Below are 22,064 nucleotides of genomic sequence, written 5' to 3' on the forward strand. Positions count from 1 at the left end.
TTAGAGGGGAGGCTGGAGGCTTTTCAGGGAGTGCAGTGGGATGAGAGTGGATGCCGGGAGGCTGGCAGGAATTAAAAGGGCGTGCGGGGAGCGTTACAGCACTGCAAGATGGTGAGGGTGTGGTGAGGGGGCCTGGGTGTGTGAAGACCACAGAGGCAGGGCTGTGAGCAGGTCTAGCAGTTAGAGCGGGGTGGGAGGGGCTGGGAGCCAAGAGGCCTGGGTTCTCTCTGTATCTTCTGTGTCATTTCCTGGGAGCCAGGACTCCTGGGTTATATCCCAGGCTCGGGGAGGGGAGTGGGGTCTAGTGGTTAGAGCCAGGGAGGTTGGGCCAGGACGCCTGGGTTCTCTCTATCTCTGCTGTGTCATTTCCCCTCTGGCCCTGCATGGGCACAGCTCCCTGCCCTACGGCCTCACAGATGCTGCCACATCCCCTTCGCGTTGTAACAGACTCTCCAGGGCGCTTCTCAGAAACCCTCCCGCTGCGGTCGCTGTGATGGAGGCCGGCGGCAGCTCTGCCCCGCCCCACCCCTGCCCACGGCTGGGCCACGTTGAGAAAAATCAAAGGGCTGCATTCCTGCCCACCACCGAGATCCAGGGCTGTCACCCACAGCCCCCAGCACGGAGACACAGGCGGGCAGCTCAGTGCGACTGGGCCTAGGTGAGGAAGGCCCCCAGATGTGCCCAGCTGTGAGCCGACTCCCCTGACCCTGCTAGACACATCCCCACTGGGGTCTTCTCCTTCCAGTGGTGCTTCATTCCCTACTATGCAGGGACCCAGCTGTGCATCATCCATCCAGCTGTGCTGTAGCCTCAGATATGCAGGACCTGCAGCGGCTAGGCTGATGCATGGCCCGTCCTGCCCCCCAGTCCGTGTGGTCAGCTGTGGCTGGACACTGAGATGCCTGAGCCCTGCATTCAGATGAGTGTGTGGGCGACCCTGAGGTTTCCTGCCCCCCAGCTCCCTGCCAGCTCAGTCTATAAAGCCTCCCGGCCCCAGGCAGATGCACCGTCCCTGCACCGACTCTGAACATGCAGGTCTACATCTGGTTGCTGTTCCCCATGGCCTTTCTCCTGCCCCGCAAGGCTTGGTCTGGTGAGTGGGGCTGGAATAGGGGTCCCCGAGGACTTTGGGGTGAATGGGGGGGTCTGCGGGATGGGGTACTGTGGGTGGTATCCCGGGGCCTATGACAGTCCATTCCCTCTGTGTTTCCCCCTATTACAGAGCTGTGATTAAGTCCGTACAAAGTCCCCCTTGGGCGGTACCATCGGAAAACTCATAATTTGCTGATCATCATTGTCCTGGTATAAGAAGTTCATAATGTTATCAAATTCTGTGGTGCGGCATTACTAAGCCCCGTTCTGAGGTTGGGGAGCGGCCACAAAACTGTCCCCAACACACAAACAGCTAGCCCACCCCTCAGCCAGATGTCAACTCCACCGAACAGGCCATCATCCGGTGATGTGGCCGCTCTCCGTCAGGAAAAAAGGGGCAAAATCTCCCTCTTTCAAAGAAAGAGCTGGGGGGGTCTCGGAGGGTGCCCGGGGGGGGGTCAGGCTGGAAGATCCCAGTGGCCCCTCCTGGCCTTGCAATCTCTGGGTCTGGAAATTGAGGGGAAGAACATCCCAGGGGCCTTTCTGACGCTGGTAGATGGACAGGGGGCGGGGGGTGGAATCCTCAGCCAGGAGGTTATGGCACCAGAGCACAGAGGACTCCAGCTGTACCCTGAGGCTTCCCTGAGATGTTTCTCCACCCTTTGCCATCCCAGGGTGGGGGTCGGCAGACAGCAGGGTCTGTGCCCCTGTGGTCACCAGGCCCTGCCCTCCCTTCCCAGTCCATATAACTCCCAGGGCTGAGGCAGAGGCTCTGTGCCTGTCACTGGATGGCTCTGACAATGCAGCTCTTGATCCCGGTCCTGCCTCCCGGCGCATGAGCTGGCAAGTATGGGGGGATAGAGGGCTGTGGGGAGTGGGTCCCTCTTCTGGCAGGGCAGCAGTGAGGATCCTGCTGGGCCAAGGGGGCTCTAGGTAACCCCACAGCTGGGGCTCTGAGGGCAGCCCGAGGGCTGGGCTCCGTGGGGACACCTCTGCCAACCCATGCCCCATACAGGGACGCCGGCCATGAGGCTGACGCATAGGGCTGGCGCCCAAGAAATTTGGGACCATTTCCCGGATCAGTCCTTGCTCCCTGCGGGAACCTTGGGCCTGTCCCCGGGACTGGGAGTTTCAAAGAGTGCTGATGGGAACCGAGCACCTAAACCCCTCAGGCAGGTCGAGGAACGATCGCCCTGCACCTCAGTTTCCCCGTCTGCACAATGGGAAGAAGGATTATGACAGTGTCTGTGTGGACGGGATGCTGTTCGGGGCAGGGATTGTGGGGCTGTGCAGCGCCTGGCACAATGGGGCAGGCTCTGATCTCGGTTGGGGTCTGTGCTGCACCTGGCACAATGGGGGCCCTGATCTCGATCTAGGTGCCAGCATAATGCAGAGAACAGCAAGGAGCAGCATACGGTGGGATTTTCCAACAGACCCACCCCGGGAAGTTCTTTCTTTATTTTTCCAAGGGAATTTTGGACTTTAGGTGTTCCATCCCAAGACCACTTTTATTCCAAAGCCTCAAACCTCAAAGTTTCCCTCTGAAAACCTCCGAAAACAAGGCAAAAAAAATCAGTTTCACCCGAAAAATTCAGTAACTCAAGGCCGTGTGATCACTGAACCATTCCTAGTGCGTTTGGCTCTGAGGTTCCACTCAGCGATGCCAGAGCTTTAGATTCACCCTCCGCATCCTGTCTGGGGTGGGGAGCCTGGCAGGGGGCAGGGATCAGGCACAGGGATCCCCCAGGGAGAGCATCACTCGTGGGCCGTGGGTTGAGGTTGTGGGACAGGCAGCTCGGTCCCAGCCTGTCCCAGTGAGACAATGGGGCCCTTTATGTTAACCTGGTTCTCCCCCAGGTGAGATCATCGGGGGACAGGAAGCCCGGTGCCACTCCAGGCCCTACATGGCCTATCTGGAAATAGATGATGGAAAAGAGATCTCCCGCTGCGGCGGGTTCCTGGTGTCGGAGAACTTCGTGCTGACGGCCGCTCACTGCAATGTAGGGTAAGAGTCTCTGCGCTGGGGGCAGGTCAGGCGTTAGCGGGTGATGGTGGGCCGGGAGCTCGCATGCGGTCGTAGGTCACGGGGCAGGAGAAGATCGGGGCTGGGGGAGCTCTCCAACCCTGTCTGGATCTAGCTGGGGGGTCCCCGGGGTGCAGGGAGCTGGGATCCAGGGGCCGGGAGGACACTGGACAGTGAAGGCACTCAGGGGAACAGCACAGGGGGCCGGGGCAGACACCGGCTGGGACCTTAACGCCAGGGGGCAGGGGCTCTGTGCTGCAGCCGGTGCCCCCTAGAGGGGAAAGGCCCCTTGTGCCCCGTTACCATCCCTGCAGCCAGCCAGTGCCCAGCCCCAGGGTTTTCAGGCCAGGAGCTGAGTCCGAGATCTCAGCATGAGAGCTCCAGGCTGCCCCGTCCCCCCATATCACTGTCCCTGCGCCTCTCCCGCAGCTCCGCGCCCTTCCCCTAACGCCCCACATGTTGCTTTTGGCTCTCACAGCGAGATCACGGTGTTACTGGGGGTCCACAACTTAAAAAGCAAACGGGAACGGAGACGACAGGTGATCCCCGTGCAGGCCAAGATCCCCCACCCGGAATACGACATCATGCTGCTGCAGGTACCGCCCCATCCCATCCCATCCCATCCCCCGCCCCCTGTGACCTCACACTGCAGCAGGCCCCACCCCATCCCATCGCCCCGCCCTCAGTGACCTCACACTCCTGCAGGCTCCGCCCCATCCCATCCCTCCGCCCCCAGTGACCTCACACTGTTGCAGGTCCCGCCCCTCAGTGACCTCAAACTGCTGCAGGCCCCGCCCTATCCCATCCCCCCGCCTCCGGTGAGCTCACACTGCTGCAGGAACAGTCCCATCCCATCCCCCCGCCCTCAGTGACCTCACACTGCTGCAGGAACCGCCTCCATCCCATCACCCCTCCTCCAGTGACCTCAAACTGCTGCAGGCCCCGCCCCATCCCATCCCCCTGCCCTCAGTGACCTCACACTGCTGCAGGAATCGCCTCCATCCCATCCCTCCGTCCCCAGTGACATCCTGGGCATGAGTTGTTGTAGTTTCTCTCTCCTGGGATTGGGACATCTCTGCCCAGCATCGACTCTGACCTTCATGTTGGCCCTGGTGCTTGTGTCTTCTCCTGTGTGCAGCTGAAGAAAAAGGCAGAGCTCAACAAATATGTCAACCTCATCCGCCTGCCCCAGGCCCATCAGCGAGTGCATCCAGGGGCCAAGTGCAGCGTCGCTGGCTGGGGCCGGACTAACGTAGACAGTGAGCTGCTCTCGGATACGCTGCAGAAGGTGGACGTGATGGTGATGCCGGATGCCGCTTGTCCATATCTTCACTATAACCCCTCCACGATGCTGTGTGCGGGAGACCCACATGAGGGCAAAAACCCTTCCAAGGTGATTCTTCTCCAGACTTCAAGGCCCCTTGACCAATAGTTGTGATTTATGAGTCTGTCGAGGTCGCAGTCAGGCCACAAAGCACAGATCAAAGTTCAGGTCCCTCCCTGCGCTTGGTGCTGTATAAAAGAATGGGAAAATAGGTGCTCTTTTGCCAGGGGAGGCATAGACAGGGCAGATGCGATCCTGAGATTGGCTGAGCTGGGGGGGATGGTGCTGAGTGTTTTTTATCTTTCTTGGTTCATTTTGCAGGGTGACTCTGGGGGCCCCCTGGTGTGCAGGGGAACGGCCCAGGGCATCGTCTCTTTGGTACACACTCGTGGGACCTGCCCCGCGGTGTACACAAGAGTCTCCACCTTCATCCCCTGGATTAAAGAGACAATGAAGAAGCTGCAACCCTGAGCCCTGTCGCGAATCACTGCAGGGACCTGAGCTGTGCCGTGTCTGTCCTTTGGAGAGACCCAGCCGTGGGGCCTGCTTTGCAGAGGGGCTCATCCCCCTCCCACCTTTCGCTTCGCTCAGGCAGCACCCAAATCGTAAACCTCAAGTCAGGGAGCCTAGGGGAGTTAGGAGCCGGGTTCCAGGCCAGCTCCCTTGGAAACCCCAGCCCTCAGCCTGCCTCTTTGCTAGGGAAACAGCCGGGTTATTTCGCCCAGGGTGATGGACATACCCCAGCGCTGGAGAAGACACGGGGGTTTGTAGCTCTCCCCCATGTCAGCCGGTCAAGGGGCCGTTCATGGGAGATCTTCATTCGTCCCTGCCCTGCTAACTCGTGTGAAAAGCCTGTCCTCACTGGGCCTGTCCCACGGGTTAGTCACCCCGGGGTGGCCCCTCCCACTGCAAACACCCTGTCCCAGCACCAGCCAGGCCAGCGGGCGTTCTCTTGTGGGAAGGGAACTCCACCAAGGCTGCACCGAGGGCAGCTCAATCGATGGCGCTGATCTTCCCCATCCCGCCTCCCCTTCCCCGTGCTGCTGAGAGGCCTGGTGCATCTCGCTCACTGCTTTGGAGCCAGCAATGAATAAAAATGAAGTTAAAAAAACAAGCGAGATTCGGGGAATGAGCGACCGACCCAAGCTGTGAATCCAGAGCAGCCGCTGCATCTGCCGGGCGTGGGGGGAATCAGCTCCACAGACAAAGGCTGGGCTGGTGCGTAATGCTCTAAGCTGGACCCTGGAATGGGGAGCTGGGGGGTGGCAGTGGGGAATGAACCTGCTCAGGGCTGGAGGAGTCCCCGCTGGCCAGGGCTGAGCTGCAAAGGGAACCACAAGGAGAAAAGCTGCCTGGGCAATTGGCTGGTCAGACCCCAGTGGTTCAACTTCCGGGACGAAAATGAAACAGGTTGGAAACTGTTCTAGTGACAAATAATCGATCGGTCTCTTCCCACCCCATCCCCCATCCTTCCCGTCTATCTACCTGTCTGTCTGTCTGTCCATACAGAAGGATAGGAGATGGGAACGGTGCACAAAACCAGCTCCCAAACCTGGCTAGTGGTCTGAGCATGGGGGCGTCAGGACTCCTGGATTCTCTCCCTGGCTCTGAGAGGGAATTGGGCTGGAACGGTTCTTGGGCTGCCGAGGACTGTGGGAGACCTTGTTACCTCAGGTTAACAGCAGTTGCCCCACAAGCCCGCTTGCCCCACTACCCTCTGACAACCAGTCCCTGGTGCTGGCTACTCACAGAAACCCCAGCTCCTCAGCCCCCATGGGAGGTGCCTCTCCCTGCTTTTCTCAACCCTCGTGTCATGCCCAGCCCTCGTGCCCCTAATAACACGCCACCATCTAGGGCTGACGTTTGCAGATAGTTCCACAAGACGCTCCCCTTTATTTGCCCATTGCTGGCTGACCCCACAAGATCAGGGCTTTCCTGAAACCCCCCCATGCACCAATACGTCTCCTCCAGGGTCTGCCTCAGCCGGTGGTCACACCAAATCCACTGTCCATCTCCTCCCTCGGCTGGCTGGGGGAAGGGTGGCCAACCGCCCCAAACTGGCGGCATGTCCTGTGATCTGATTTCCCCCCTCCTGCACTCAGGGTGAACGCCTGCAGCCCTCCACCCGCCTTCCCACGGCGTCCCCCATGGTGCCCTTACTCCCTCTGCTCTTTCTCCTCCCCAGACTTAGCGCTACGCAGTCACTGGTCCCCCAAACCATACCCACCGGCCAGGTTGCCTCCTGTCCCCTGAACTCAGTCCCTCACCCCAGATTGGCTGGCGCCTAGATGGGACAACAAAGACGGCGCCCGGAGTCAATCTGCGGGGAATGATCTCTGGCATCCGTGCGACGTCTCCAGCCGGTTCAGACGCCAAATGGCAAGGATGACAGAAAATTGTCCTGGGGATTCATCATCTTTCCTTCATTGAGCCTCCCCAGGCCACATTTCCTTGCATGTCGCAGGCCCGTCACCAACCCTTCGTCCTGCGACATGGGGCCATCGGATTTTGATGGTCCTACCAGCCGGCGGTGGATTCATAGAATCCTAGAAGATGAGGGTTGGAAGGGACCTCAGGAGGTATCTAGTCCAACCCCCTGCTCAAAGCAGGACCAACCTCAGCTAAACCATCCCAGCCAGGGCTTTGTCAAGCCACAGCTTAAAAACCTCTAAGGATGGAGATTCCATCACCTCCCTAGGTAACCCATTCTAGTGCTTCACCACCCTCCTAGTGAAAAACGTTTTCCAAATATCCAACATAGACCTTCCCTACTGCAACTTGAGACCGTTGCTCCTAGTTTTGTCATCTGCCACCACTGAGAACAGCCGAGCTCCATCCTCCCCGGAGCTCGCTTTCAGGTAGTTAAAGGCTGCTATCAAATCCCCCCTCATTCTTCTCTTCTGCAGACTAAACAAGCCTAGTTCCCTCAGCCTCTCCTCATATGTCATGTGCTCCAGCCACCTCATCATTTTTGTGGCCCTTTGCTGGACTTTCTCCAACTTGTCCATATCTTTTTTGTAGTGGGGGGCCGAAAACTGGACACAATACTGCAAATGCAGCCTGTGTCTGTTGGGGGTAATAATTTGCCTATAGGAGGAGTTACCCCGGTCCCCAAAAGTTTGTCTGGGAACAGCCATGTGGGCTGGGACAAAGGGGAAGAAATCTGAAATTATTTGAGTGTTACCAATAGCAGTTTATCTGCTGGGGGGGAGGTGATACCCAATGTACCATCTGTGAAACAGGCAGAAAGTAGTGTTCAGCTTATGCTGGTGCAGCATTTCTCAGATGATAGACCAGGGGTGGTTCTGGATTTATCTGAGACCCAGGAAGGAAAGGTTCCTAAGCCTGTGACTGTTGGGTGGTAATGACATGCCCATGGGGGAAGATTCTCCAGTCCCCAAAAGCTTGTCTGGGAACAGCCAGGTGGGCTGGGACAAAGGGGGGGAAATTTCAGATTCTTTGGATGTTAAGAAAGGCAGGTTATCTGCTGAGAAAGAGTTCATCTCCCAGCTTCTGTCTAAAGAGCAGACAGGGTGTGTCTCTCTGCTTATGGTAATTGAGGGAGTGCCAGTGATGTCGGATTTGGTCTTGGATTTAACTGAAACCCAGAAAGAGTCTGCGAGGGCTCGGGGAAAGGTCTCTGTAGAGCAACCTCTAGCTGAAGAGGGAAGAGACATTTCTGTGAAGAGTGGCTTGTTGACTAAAACTGCTCCTGAGGAAATAAAACTTCCTGATAACCCTTGCAAGCAGTTTTCTGCGACCGAAGGGTGTGAATGCAAAGTGATTAAGTTGGCTCAGGATGAGTCACTGCCTGTGGCAAGCCACAGTTCACATGTTCAGAAACTTGGTTCAGTTTCTAACAGCCAGAACTTTTCACAGGTGGATGGATTCACTGACTGTGTTTTAGAAAGATCCAATTTGGATATTTTGGAGAAGGCTCCAGAGGAAATGAAAATTGTTTGGGATCTTAACCAGCCCTGCAATCCAATGGCTGTGCTTGATCATTACAGTGGGGGACAAAGATGTTGGAACCTGAATGTCTCCAGGCTGGTAGCTCTGTAAATGAACAGATAGTGTCTCGGTTGCAAAGAAAGGATTGGGCAGCTATAGTTACACAGCAGGACAGATGTGAAATGGATCTCTTGGAGGAAGAGGAGTGGGTGGGCAGGCAAACTCTCACCTCTGAATGCTGTGGGTGTATGGTGCAGTCTCTTAGTGGACCCAGGTACAACTGGTGCTAGGTGGAGTCAGAGATTGGCAATGAAAAAACACCAGAACCCTGTTTGTGAAAGCTAGTGAAAATGGTTGATGTCTCTTTAAAACCAAGCCCAGGCTTAAATCAGGGAACAGTTAAGACTTTGGAAACTCCTGAACTAGCTACTGTGTGTGTGGTGGTGGCGGGTAATGCAAAGTACCTGCCTGGCAGGGGGGAGGAGAATCCAACCCTAGCTGTTAGCACAGAGAACTCATCTCGGTCGGGCCAGCTGAAAGTAGGTTGGATGTGCCTGGGAGGGCTCTGAATTTGGGTGAAAGTGAGAATGAATTTGTTAGGGCTCAAAGAGGAGATGTTTCTTTGGAGAGGGCCAGAATGGGGGTCCAAAGCCTAGCCCCAGCAGGGGAAGCAGGCAGATTTTTCACGCATGAGTGCTTGCTGTACAGAGAATTCCCTCCAGGGGAAAAGCAGCCTCATGGAAAAAACTGCCATCAACTTATAGTGCCTGAGGGATGTGAAACTGAGCTGTTAAAGTTGGCTCACAATGATCCCTTTGCAGGATATCTGGGAGTAGGAGAAATTTGTGACAGGCTGAAACAAAACTTGTATTGGCCTTACCTGTCTGACACAGTGCAGGGTTATTGCAGAAGCTGTGATTTGTGTCAGGAGCACAGGAGTTTGAAGGGTCCTAGGAAGGTCCCTCTGCAGCCTTTGCCCATTACAGGGGGGCTGTTTGCCAGAGTGTCTGTGGACATTGGGGGACCGCGCATTAAATCTTCTAGAAATGGGAAGGAGTATATTCTGGGGTGGGTGGATTTGGCCATGAGGTACCCTGAAGGTGTGGCTTTATCTGAGGTTAAGGCTGAGATAGTGGCCTCAGCTCTGGTTAGTATTTTTAGCAGGGTGGAGTTTCCCAAGGGAATCTTGTCAGGCCCTGGTGCCAATGGTATGTCAGTTGTGTGTGAGCAGCTATGGGAAAGGTGTGAAATAAGTCATCTGAAAGCTTCCCCTTATCATACAGAGACCAATGGCTGGGTAGAAAGATTTAAGAGGACATTGAAGGCCATGCTAAAATGTATGTGGGCAGATGCCAGTATAACTGGGGTGTCTTGTTACCTTATCTGCAGTATGCGTACGGAGGTGTACCCCAAGAGCCTACAGGGTTTGCTCCTTTCGAGCTGCTTTATGGGAGGCAAGTCAGGGGACCCCTGGATCTGATTTGTGATTCCTGGGAGAGTAATGTAGAGGTGACAGAACAACCAATGGGGGAGCATGTGTCACAGTTCAAAGAAAGCTGGCAAGATCACATAAGAGGAGCATAGATTATACACTAAGAACCCACTATTGAGCTAACTGAACCCTTACAACTGTTTGTAAAAAATTGAATAACAATGTTACCTGCATAGTGAACCTTACAAAGAAAAACCTGTTTTAACGAAACATGCTTTTGCTGTTAACATTTGTCATTGTTAAATCTTGTAGTTAATTTGTTGTTAATGCAAGAATTACAAAAATGTACCATGTGCCTGATATTTTGTAAAACCCTTGAAGCATGTTGAAAACTGAATGAGGGGGGCCCTTGAGGTGTATTCAGGAGCTCCGATTATTCTTTTCTACACCATTCTCGTGTTGGGGGTGTCATACTGGGTAGGTGGGGGTGGGGAGAGCATTTGTCATATTGGTTAACACCAGTGTGTCATAATCATAATAATTCATGGAGATATGCCATGGCAGGTACTGTTAGAAAGGTTCTAATGTGCTAAGTCAGATGACCATACTTATGTTCACGTGTTGTATGTGAAATGGAAGTTATAGATATATTTCATGTATCTGTATTTCTAATTCTGCAGCTTGGGCAACACCCCAGATCGGATGGCGGCAGGGCAATATCCTGCTTAATGGCCCATTAAGACACTCACGGATGCAAGAGGCCCCGGAAGAAACTATAGACAGACCTCAAAGAGTTACCAGGATTGGCCCATGTGACTCTGGACTTCACTTTATTTCTTGTAACATCCTACGAGACAGCAGGGCAAGAGACTGAGGGTATATAAGGCCAAGCCACAGAAACCATTTTCTCTTTCTTCCTGTCCAGCTGCAGACACGTACCTACCTCTGGATCAATTCATTTTTCAACTGAACCGAAGGACTACGACCCATCCACGTGTTAGGATGTGCACGAGAGGGAACTATATAAGCTGCAACTCCACAGTTCTCCCAGAAACCTGACGTATACGGACTTACAATCATTTGTAGGTATCTGATTTGCTCTAATCCTTTAACCTTGCTCTTATGGTTTATTCCTTTCTTTTTACAATAAACCTTTAGTTTTAGTTACTAAAGGATTGGCTGGCAGGGTGGTATTTTGGGTAAGATCCAAACTTACATTGATCTGGTGCTGTGGCTGACCCCTTGGGGTCAGAGGGAACCTTTTTAGTAAAGAGCATAGAGTTTAAATAACTGGTCTGTTTACTGGAACTAGTGCTTATTTGGGAGCCATGAGCTGAAATGCAGTAAAAGGGGCTGTGTGTATTTGTGGACTGGCTTCTGTGGGATTCAGAAGTGCAGTCTGTGGCTGGTTGGGAAGTCTGACTTCAGCGCCACCCACCAGTGCTGGGAGAATCTGCTCTCCGTTTGCAGCTTGCCCTGACCTTGGCATTATCAGGTGGCTGCACTGGGTACGGGACGGGTCACACCCCCTGGAAGATCTCTGCGCACCCCCACATAGCCCTAGTTGAGAACCACTGTGCAGCTGTGAGCATGTATTTTGTCTTGTTACGTGCCATGGTCTACAGAAAGGGAGACATCTACAAGGTTACTCAGTCCTGTGTATCTCTGCCAACCGGAAAATATCATGTGACCGGGTCAGAATAGCCACGTGAGCAACTGCAGCTAGGCTGAGCCTGCAGCACAGTGGTCACGCAACTCAAATTGTACCGGGCCTCCAACAGGAAATACTTTACAACACCCACAGCACATCTATCACGTCTTTGTCGACTTCAAGAAGGTGTTGACAGAGCCTGGCACGAAGCTCTGCGGGCAACCATGAAGTAGAGAAGCATTGGTCGTACGCTTATTTTTCCCATTCAACAACCATGTGCCCAGGCTGATAGTGCAGTTCTGATCAGTGGCACAAGAGGGGAATGGTTTTACAGCATGGGTTGGAGTCCGGCAAAACTGCCTCCTTTCGCGCACGTTGTTTGCCATCTACGTGGAGTGCATTGTGACCCGTCCCGTACTCCAGGGCAGCCACCTGAAAATGCCAAGGTTAGGGCAGGCTGCAAACGGAAAACAGATTCTCCCAGCACAGGTGGGTGGCACTGAAGCCAGACTTCCCAACCAGCCACAAACTGCACTTCCGAATCCCCACAGAAACCAGTCCACAAATGCCCACAGTTCCCTTCACTGCATTTCAGCTCATGGCTCCCAAATCAGCACTATGTCCAGTAAAGAGACCAGTTATTTAAACTCTATGCTCTTAACTAAAAAGGTTCCCTCTGACCCCAAGGGGTCAGCCACAGCAGCAGATCAATATAAGTTTGGATCTTACCCAATATACCACACTGCCAGCGAATCCTTTAGAAACTAAAACTAAAGGTTTATTGTAAAAAGAAAGAAAGAAACCATGAGAGAAATGTTAAAGGGTCAGAGCAAATCAGATACATACAAATGATTGTCAGTCCATATACATCAGGTTTCTAGAAGAAATGTGGAGTTGCAGCTTGTACAGTTCCTCTGGTACACATCCAACACCTGGATGGGTCTAAGTCCTTCGGTTCAGTTACAAATTGAATAGATGCAGAGGCAGGTGTGTGTCTCTATCTGGACAGGAAGAAAGAGAAAATGGTTTCTGTGGCTTGGCCTTATATACCCTCTGTGCCTGGCCATGCTGTCTTGTGGGATGTTATAAGAACTAAAACGGAGTCCAGAGTCAGATAGGCCAATCCTGGTAACTCTTCATGTCTGCCTTTAGTTTCTTTTTGGGCCTTTTGATTCTGTAAAGGTTTTGATGGGCCATTAAGCGGGCTATTGTCCTGCCACCTCTCCGTCTGGGTGTATCCCAGCCAGCACAATTTGAAATGCAGTTACATCAAATATGTCCAGAACTTCCATTACAGACAGAACATGTGAACATAAGTATTGTCATCTGACTTAGCACATTACAACCTCTCTAACAGTGCCTGACATGGCATGTCTCCATGGATTATTAGGATTTTGGCACACTGATGTTAACCAATATGACAGATGCCCTCCCCCCCCCCCCCCCCCCCCGCCATCTACCTAGTGTGACACCCCCAACACGAGACTGCTGTGGAAGGGAGCAATCGGAGCTCCTGAATACACCTCAGGGCCCCCCTCATTCAGACAGCGTGACACGCATAACAATGGATGCCCTGGAAAAGATCACATTTGCACCGTCGGTATAAGGGGATGAACAGGATCAAAGCTTCGACTGACTATTGACACTGGTGGTCGGGGAGGCCGGGACGAGGAATTTGCGAACCTGGCAAAAGAATTGGCTGAAAATTCGGCAAAGTAGAGCCTGGAAACGGATGCAGAAAAAGCCGGGCTGAGACAAGCTGACATGGCGGGATCAACCCACGCATCAAGAACTGGAGCCAGTGGAACAGGTCAAGGAGCTGGGGGCAGTCCCCACCGATGAGGGGTCGAAGGCAGAAAGTCTGGCAAGAAAGGCACAATCAGAAGCAGGGCCGGCGAAGCTAAAGCCGGTTACAGCAGCGCTAGCGGTCTTTGGTTTTCGGTCTGCGTGCGAGACATGGGCCCTGCTGGCAGAACTCGAACGGCCAATATGGGCCGTGGAGATGAGCTACGTCCGTAAAATCCCAGCATCTCCCACCTTGGCCGTGTCCCAAATGACGGGGTTCGGACCAGCATTGCCCTATGGGCTGGGGCGCGGGAAGACGTCCCCATGACTGTGGAGGAGTGGCCGTGGTCTGGCCGTGTAATGAGATTATCCGGCCTCTCCCAGCTCTTCCGCCCAGGGGCAGGCAAGGGAGGAGACGGAGAGGCAGGTAGAAGCAGGGTGACGACATGCAAAGGGGGACAGAAATGGACATCTCGGAGACTCAGGCGACTGGGGGAATTAAAGGGGAGGTGGGGGAATTAAAGGGGAGGTCAGGGGGAATTAAAAGGGAATACTGCAGGGATTAAAGGGGAGTTTGGGAATTAAAGGGGAGGTTGGGGGGATTAAAGGGGAATACTGTGGGGATTAAAGGGGGAGGCTGGAGGCTTTTTAAGGGAGTTCAGTGGGATGAGAGGGGATGCCAGGAGGCTGGCAGGAATTAAAGGGGCATGCGGGGAGAGTTACAGCACTGCAGGACGGTGAGGGTGTGGTGAGGGGGCCTGGGTGTGTGGTGGCCACTGAGGCAGGGCAGCAAGGAGGTCTAGCAGTTAGTGCAGGGGTGAGAGCTGGGACCCAGGACACCTGGGTTCTCTCTGTATCTTCTGTGTCATTTCCTGGGAGCCAGGACTCCTGGGTTATATCCCAGGCTCGGGGAGTGGAGTGGGGTCTAGTGGTTAGAGCCAGGGAGGTTGGGCCAGGACGCCTGGGTTCTCTCTGTATCTCTGCTGTGTCATTTCCCCTCTGGCCGTGCACGGGCACAGCTCCCATCCCTAGGGCATCACAGATGCTCCCACATCCCCTTTGCATCGTCACAGAATATCCAGGAGGTTTCTCAGAAACCCTCCCACTGCGGTCGCTGTGGGGGCCGGTGGCAGCTCTGCCCAGCTCACTCCTGCCGATGGCTGGGCCGCGGAAATAAAAATCAAAGGGCTGCATTCCTGCCCGCCACTGAGATCCAGGGCTGTCACCCACAGCATGGAGACATGGGCAGGGAGCTGAGCGCGACTGGACCTAGGTGAGGAGGCCCCCAGATGTGCCCAGCTGTGAGCCGACTGCCTTGACCCTGCTAGACACATCCCCACCGGGGACTTCTCTTCCAGGAGAGCCCCATTCCCTGCTGTGCAGGGACCCAGCTGTGCGTTATCCATCCAGCTGTGCTGTAGCCCCAGATATGCAGGACCTGCAGCGGCTAGGCTGATGCACGGCCCGTCCTGCCCCCCAGCCTGTGTGGTCGGCTGTGGCTGGAAACTGAGATGCCTGAGCCCTGCATGCGGATGAGCATGTGGGCGACCCTGAGGTTTCCTGCCCCCCAGGTCCCTGCCAGCTCAGTCTATAAAGCCGCTCCGGGCCTAGGCAGAGGCATCATCCTTGCACTGACTCTGAACATGCACGTCTATGTCTGGCTGCTCCTCCCCACGGCCCTTCTCCTGCCCCCCGGGGCTTGGTCTGGTGAGTGGGGCTGGGATTGGGGCTCTCTGGAATTTTGGGTTGAATAGGGTGTGTGTCTAACAGCCCGCAGGGGTGAACGGGTGGCTCTTAACATCTGGATCAGTGCAGAGCGGGAGAGGGGCTGCATCCAGTGGTCTACAGCTGTGCACATCTGGGGCGTGGGGTTCACCAGGCCTGGGGGTGACAAAGCTGGTTCCGTGCTGATCCCTCCTGTCCTCTCTCCCTGCGGTGCCAGGAGAGATCATAGGGGGCCGGGTCGCCAGGCGCCATTCTCGACCCTACATGGCCTATCTCATCAGAGAGACCTCCATGTATACAATGATCTGCGGGGGCTTCCTGGTGCGGGACGATTTTGTGCTGACAGCCGCCCACTGCGCCAAGGGGTAAGAGCCTGTCTGTCTCTACGCCCCGGTGTCTCCCCGAACCCAGGACCCAGCTGTGCAGCACCCAGCTGTGCAAAGCCGCCAGTTGTGCAGGGATCCACATGTGCAGAGCCCCTCTTCCTTTTACTGGTGTCCTGTGGGACAGGCAAAGAGAAGCCCCTTCATATTCATGGTGTAAACACATTACAATGTAATTCATTTGTTAGGGGCCGGTTGTGTGGTTATTTAGTGTTCTTAAGCACCGAGATCAGGGCCCCTCCCCCAGTCGTTCCAGGCGCTGCCCAGACTCTGACTGAGCCTCAGCCCCGATCACCGCAGCCGTCGCCCCCTAGCTCCGGGTCTTACCCTAGGTCCCAGCCCCAGGACAGCTGGGCAGGGCTCTGGGCCGTGGGAGCCAGGCACTGACCCTATCTGGATCTAGCCGTGGGGTCCCCGGGGTGCAGAAAGCTGAGACCCAGGGGTCGGGAGGACACTGGGCTGCGAAGGTGCTCAGGGGAACAGCACAGGGGACCAGGGGAGACACTGGCTGGGATCCTCAATGCCACGGGGCAGGGGATCTGAGCTGCTGCCGGCGCCCCCTAGAGGAGAAAGACCCCTTGTGCCCCCTTCCTATCCCTGCATCCAGCCAGTGCCCAGCCCCGAGGCAGGATGGCAACAAGCACACATGCAGTGGGGGGAGGGTTTTCAGGCCGGGAGCTGAGTCCGAGATCTCGTCCTGAGAGACCCAGGCTGTCCCGTCCCCCCATATCGCTGTCCCTGCATCCCTCCCCCAGCTCCCCGCCCTGCCCCTAATGACCGACACGTTGCTTTTGGCTCTCACAGCGAGATCACTGTGTATCTGGGGGCCCACAACTTAAAAAGCAAATGGGAACAGGGCCGACAAGTGATCCCCGTGCACGCCAAGATCCCGCACCCGCAATATGACAAAGACACTGATAACAACGATATTATGCTGCTGCAGGTACCGCCCCATCCCATCACCCCACCCCTGTGACCTCACAGTGCTGCAGGCCCCACCCCATCCTGTCACCCCACCCCCAGGGACTTCACACTGCTGCAGGCCCCTCCCCATCCCATCCACCACCCCCAGTGACCTCACACTGCTGCAGGTACCACCCCCGTCCCATCACCCGCCACCTGTGACCTCACACTGCTGCAGGCCCTGCCCCCATCTCATCACCCCGCCCCCAGTGACCTCCTGGGCATGTGTTTTCCTGGGCGTGGGGTGTGTCTCTGCATCCCTGACTGCAACCCTCTCTCTAATCGTCATCGGTCTTATGTCTCAGCTGAAGAGGAAAGCAAAGCTGACGAGCTGGGTGAAAACCATCCCCCTGCCCCATGCCAACAGAAGAGTAAAGCCTGGGGTAAAATGCAGCATCGCTGGCTGGGGCTGGACTAACGCACAGAGTGAGGAGACCTCGGATAAGCTGCGGGAGGTAGACGTGGTGGTGATGCCGGATGTCGCGTGTTGGCCTAACGGGCCATATGAGAACTATGACCCCTCCACGATGCTGTGTGCGGGTGACCCAAACAAAGGCAAAAACCCTTCCAAGGTGATTCTCCTCCTGGCTTCACGCCCCCCTTGACCAATGGTTGTGATTTACGAGTCTGTCGGGGTCACAGTCAGGCCGCAAAGCACAGATCGAAGGACAGGTCTCCACCACTGTGCTCAGTGCTGTACAATGGAATGGAAAAATAGAAGTTCTTTTGCCGGGAGGAGGCAGAGACCAGGCAGGCTGCAGGTAGGGTGTGAAGCAGAGACTGGCAGCCTCACGGCTGGATGTTCTTTATCTGTTTCTCGTTCCATTTCTCCGGGCGACTCTGGGGGCCCCCTGGTGTGTGGGAAAACGGCCCAGGGTGTCGTCTCCAATGGATTCGGTGATGGGACCCCACCCGTTGTGTACACAAGAGTCTCCACCTTCATCCCCTGGATCGAGGAACAGATGAAGAAGGTGCAGTCCTGAGCCCAGCCGGGAATTGCTGCAGGGGCTAGAGCTGCGCCGCTTCCGCCCTTTTGCGAGGCCTAGCCGTGGGGCCTGCTTTGCAGAGGGGCTGAGCCCCCCCAGGCTGAGCCCCCCCAGCTATCGCTTTGCTCAGACAGCACCCAACCCATGAGGCTCTGGGCAGGGAGCCTAGGGGAGTTAGGAGCCAGGTTCCAGGCCAGATCCCTTGGAAACCTCAGCCCTCAGCCTGTCTCTTCGCTAGGGAAAGAGGTAGTTTATTTCCCCCGGGGTGACGGACATGAGCCCAGTGCTGGGGAAGACATGGGGGTTTGTAGCTCTCCCCCATATCAGCCGGTCGAGGGGCTGTTCATGGGAGATCCTCGTCCATTCCTGCCTGCTAACTCATGTGAAAACCCAGTCCTCACCGGGCCTGTTCCACATGTTAGTCACCCCAGGGTGCCCCCTCCCGCTGCAAACACCCTGTCCCAGCGCTGGCCAGGCCAGCGGGCGTTCGCTTGTGGGAAGGGAACTCCGCGAAGTGCATCTCGCTCACTGCTTTGGAGCCAGCAATGAATAAAAATGAAGTTAAAAAAAACAAGTGAGATTCCGGGAATGAGTGACCGACCCAAACTTTGAATCCAGCGCAGCCTGCTGAATCCGTCGGGCTCGGGAGGAATCGGCTCCACAGACAAAGGCTGGGCTGGTGCGTAAAGCGCTAGGCTGGGCCCTGGGATTGGGTAGCTGAGGGGAGGCAGCTAATAGTCGGGTGCCCCAGTGGGCAGCAAATAGTCCAGAAGTTCCAGGCGGGGCAGCACACGGTCTAGCACCCCCAAACAGGGCAGCACACAGTTCAGAGACCACTGGGGTGGTCAGGGAAGGGGGAGGGGGACGCAGGGCCACCCGACTCCACTCCATCCCAGCCCAGGTCCGACCCAACTTCACTGCGTCCCAGCTCAGGTCCCTAGCTGTGGCAGAAGGGTTTGCCACAGAGACAGCGGGATCCCAACCGCAACACACTGATTCACTGTCTGGTTCCCCAGTCCCCGGATCTGGTGGCCCCTCCCCTGGGCTACTGCCTTCCCCCTGTCCCTTGGCTATCTGCTGTCCACCTTCCAGTTGACCTCGTTGGGGTAGGCACCCTGGGGCAGGCTGCAGAACCCCTCGATATCGTCGGTGGGGGCGGTAGGTCGGGCAGCTTGTCGGGGAGGTCGGTGGGGGGCAGTTCCTCCAGGTCCAGCCCTCTCAGGGCCTGCTCCTCGTCCTCATCCTCTGGCTCCTCCAAGGGCAACTCCTCCAAGTTTGGCCCCGATAGGGCCACCTCCTCCTTCTCTGTGTCCGGCAGCTCCTCCAAGTCTTGGCCCCTCTGGATCAGGGGGTCCGGTGGGGTGGTCATATCTGGGGCTACCTGTGGGCCCCAGGACGCGCGCTGCTCATTCGCTGGTCTCCGGACTCACGCCTGGGTCCGCTTACCCGGTACCGGATCCCGGTTTGCTCTCCCGGGTACCAGGCCGCAGGCAGCTCTTGAGGACGGGGAGGGACGTCCGACTGGCCACAGACTGAGCTCCAGGACCTCGCTTTTATACTTCCCATCCCGCCCCCTCGCATATGAGTGGATGGACGGGCAGTCTCTGGCTCCGCCCATGTAGGCCCGGCCTGTTTCTCCATGTCCGTTTCGGAGGGAGGGCACACCCACTCACCACAGGTGCCTATATAAGAAAAAGTCACCTATAGCGGGACTGTCCCTATAAAATCGGGACAGCTGGCACCCGAATCCCGCCTCCGCTCCCAGGGTTAGTTTCTCTCCTTGTTTGGGGGTGCGGCGAGGGTGGACCCTTGGCCCGGCAGGGGGAGAGGGAGGGCAGTCTATTAATTTCACAAGGCGCTGGTCTGCTCTGCTGGAAACCTCTCTCCTCTCTCCCCACTGAAGCGCCTGGCCCCTGACAGAGCACACGAGGTGGGAACGGACCCTGACTGCAAAGGGAAAGACCCCGGGCGGGGGCACTGCTTGGCTCACAGGGTGGGGAATGGGACACAGGGCCTTTACAACTCTGGGACGTGGTTTCTAGATGCAGGGATTACTGCCTCTGTCACAGGGTGCTGGAAGGGGAGCGGGTGTAGTGGTTAGAGCAGGGGAGATGGGAGCCAGGACTCCTGGGTTCTCTCCCCATCTCTGGGAGGTGAGTGGGTTCTAGCGGTTTGAGCATGGGGGGGTGCCAGGACTGCTGTGTTCTGTCTCTAGCTCTTGGAGGGGAGTAGGGTCTAGTGGTTAGAGCCACTAGGGAGTAGGGGGCCAGAACCCAGGTGTCCTGGGAGGGGTGTAGGGTCTGAGTGGTTAGAGCAGCAGGGATGGGCACCAGAACTCCTGGGTTCTCTCCCTGTCTCTGGGAGGGGAGTGGGTTATAGTGGTTACAGCATGGGGGCGTCACGACTCCTGGGTTCTGGCTGTGGGAGGGAAATAGGGTTTAGTGGTTAGAGCAGGGAGTAGGGAGTCAGAACCCAGGTGTCCTGGGAAGGGAGTGTGTCTGAGGAGCTAAAAAGTGGGGAGGAGCTGGAAGCCAGGACTCCTTGGTTCTCTCCCCATCTCTGGGATGGGAGTGGGGGCTAGTGGTTAGAGCATGGGGGCTCCAGGATTCCTGGATTCTCTGCCAGGCTCTGGGAGGGAATTGGGCTGGGACAGTTCTTGGGGTACCCAGGACTGTGAGTGACCTTGTTACATCCAGGTTAACAGTAGCTGCCCCCCAAGCCCACTTGCCCCGCTCCCCTCTGACACCCAATCTTGGGCGCCGATTACTCACAGAAATCCCAGCTCTGCGACCTCCCTGAGAGGTGCCTGTCCCTGCTTTACCAACCCTCGTGTCATGCCCACCCCTCGTGCCCCTAATCACACGCCGCCAGGTAGTGGAGACATTTCCTGATAGTTCCACAAGACGCTCCCCCAAATTCGGCCATTGCTGGCTGGCCCCACAAGACTGGGGTTTTCCTGAAACCCCCCCATGCACCAAGATGTCTCCTCCAGGGTCTGCCTCAGCCAGGGGTTGTCATGCTGTCTGAATAAGGGGGCCCTTGAGGTGTTCAGGAGCTCTGATTACTCCTGTCTACACCAGTCTCGCGTTGGGGGTGTGACACTGGGTAGATGGAGGGGAGAGCATTTGTTATATTGTTTGACATCAGTGTGTCAAAATCAGATTAATTCACGTAGGATAGGCCATGTCAGGTACTGTTAGAAAGGCTGTAATGTGGTAAGTCAGATGACAATGTTTATGTTCATGTGTAATATGTGTAATGGAAGTTATAGATATATTTGGTGTATCTGTGTTTCTAATGGTGCTGTCTGGGTAACGACTCAGACTGGATGGTGGCAGGACAATAGCCTGCTTAATGGCCCATTAAGACATTCCCAGGTACAAGGGGCACAGGAGGAGAAACCAGAGATGTACCTGATGAGGCACCAGGACTGGCCCATGTGGCTCTGGACTCCCTTTTAGTTCCTGTAAAACTCTACAAACCGCATGGCCATGGCCAGAGGGTTTATAAGGCAGAGGCCTGGGGAATCCATTTTGTCATTGGTCACCAGTCTTTCAGTCTGGACTCAGCTTCAAACACCTATCTACCTCTGAGTCCAGTCATCTGCAATTGAAGCTATGAACAAAGGACTGAAGCCCATCCATTTACAAGATGTATATCAGAGGAACCATACAAGCCTGCAACTCCACAATTCTTCTAGAAACCTGATGTATATGGACTTTTAATCATTTGTATGTATCTGATTGCTCTAATCCTTTAACATTTCTCTTATGGTTTCTTTCTTTCTTTTTACAATTAACCTTTAGTTTCAGTTACTAAAGGATTGGCTGGCAGCATGATATTTTAGGTAAGATACAAACTTATATTGATCTGGTGCTGTGGCTGACGCCTTGGGGTCAGAGGGAACCTTTTTAGTAAAGAGCATAGAGTTTAAATAACTGGTCTCTTTACTGGACCTAGTGGCTAACTGGGAAGCAGAGGCTGAAATGCAGTAAAGGGATTGTGTATATTTGTATACTGACTTCTGTGCGGATTCAGAAGTTCAGTTTGTGGCTAGTTAGGAAGTCTGGCTTCTGTGCCATCCACCAGTGCTGGGAATATGTGCTCTCTGTTTGCAGCCTGCCCTGACCTTGGCTACCCTGTGCACGGGATGGCTCACAGTGGTCATACCAAATCCACTGTCCATCTCCTCCCTCGGCTTGCTCTGTGATGGGACAAGGGTGGCCAACCATCCCTTGCAGCATGCAGCCGGGGGTGCCGACCCCAGGGAGGGTCTGGGCAAAACGGGGCTGTTTCCCCAAACTGGCAGCATGTCCTGTGATCCGATTTCCCCCTTCCCACATCCAGTGTGAATGCCTGCAGCCTTCCAACCACCTTCCCACGGTGTCCTGCATGGTCCCCTAACACTCTCTGCTCTTTCTCCTCCCTGGACTTAGCAATACACAGTCACTGATTTCCCAAACCACTCCCCCTGGCCAGGGCACCCCCTGTCCCCTGAGATCAGTCCCTCACCCCAGATCGGCTGACGCCTAGATCGGACACCAAAGATTCACCAGCCAGTTCAGATGCCAAACGGCGCAGAAGATGGAAAATTGTCCCGGGGCTTCATCGTCTTTCCTTCATTCAGCCTCCCTGAGCCACATTTCCTCGCACATCGCAGGCCTGTCACCAGCCCTTCATCGTGCAATGCGCAGCGGTCAGATTTTGATGGTCCTTCTGGCCGGCAGTGGACGGGGAGGGGCACGGTTC

General features: G+C 55.6%; 2 protein-coding genes across 2 annotated transcripts; both read left to right on the plus strand.

Annotated features, from left to right (window-relative positions):
• Window positions 1-1,029: 1,029 nt before the first annotated feature.
• LOC137160019 (mast cell protease 8-like) lies at window positions 1,030-5,541 on the plus strand. The gene is made up of 5 exons (XM_067558477.1): window positions 1,030-1,093; window positions 2,950-3,097; window positions 3,594-3,711; window positions 4,254-4,508; window positions 4,761-5,541. The coding sequence occupies exons 1-5, from the start codon at window positions 1,030-1,032 to the stop codon at window positions 4,908-4,910; spliced, it is 735 nt and encodes a 244-aa protein (XP_067414578.1). The 3' UTR covers window positions 4,911-5,541.
• A 9,360-nt stretch (window positions 5,542-14,901) lies between these two features.
• Window positions 14,902-17,333, plus strand: LOC137160020 (duodenase-1-like). Its single transcript, XM_067558478.1, has 5 exons — window positions 14,902-14,965; window positions 15,201-15,348; window positions 16,171-16,309; window positions 16,635-16,900; window positions 17,162-17,333. Exons 1-5 carry the CDS (start codon window positions 14,902-14,904, stop codon window positions 17,310-17,312), a joined length of 768 nt encoding a protein of 255 aa, XP_067414579.1. The 3' UTR covers window positions 17,313-17,333.
• The last annotated feature ends 4,731 nt before the right edge of the window (window positions 17,334-22,064 follow it).

The sequence above is a fragment of the Emydura macquarii genome, unplaced genomic scaffold, assembly GCF_026122565.2.
Source record: "Emydura macquarii macquarii isolate MOO-44397 ecotype Brisbane River unplaced genomic scaffold, CSIRO-AGI_Emac_v2 contig_2107, whole genome shotgun sequence".
Lineage (NCBI taxonomy): Eukaryota > Metazoa > Chordata > Testudines > Chelidae > Emydura > Emydura macquarii.

Excerpts from the sequence above, each read along its gene's own strand:
- LOC137160019 (XM_067558477.1), top strand. The coding sequence starts at position 1,030 with ATGCAGGTCTACATCTGGTTGCTGTTCCCCATGGCCTTTCTCCTGCCC. Across the intron at positions 1,094-2,949 it reads GCCCCGCAAGGCTTGGTCTG|GTGAGATCATCGGGGGACAG; the intron begins GTGAGTGGGGCT and ends GTTCTCCCCCAG. Across the intron at positions 4,509-4,760 it reads AGGGCAAAAACCCTTCCAAG|GGTGACTCTGGGGGCCCCCT; the intron begins GTGATTCTTCTC and ends TTCATTTTGCAG.
- LOC137160020 (XM_067558478.1), top strand. The coding sequence starts at position 14,902 with ATGCACGTCTATGTCTGGCTGCTCCTCCCCACGGCCCTTCTCCTGCCC. Across the intron at positions 14,966-15,200 it reads GCCCCCCGGGGCTTGGTCTG|GAGAGATCATAGGGGGCCGG; the intron begins GTGAGTGGGGCT and ends CTGCGGTGCCAG. Across the intron at positions 15,349-16,170 it reads GCCGCCCACTGCGCCAAGGG|CGAGATCACTGTGTATCTGG; the intron begins GTAAGAGCCTGT and ends TGGCTCTCACAG.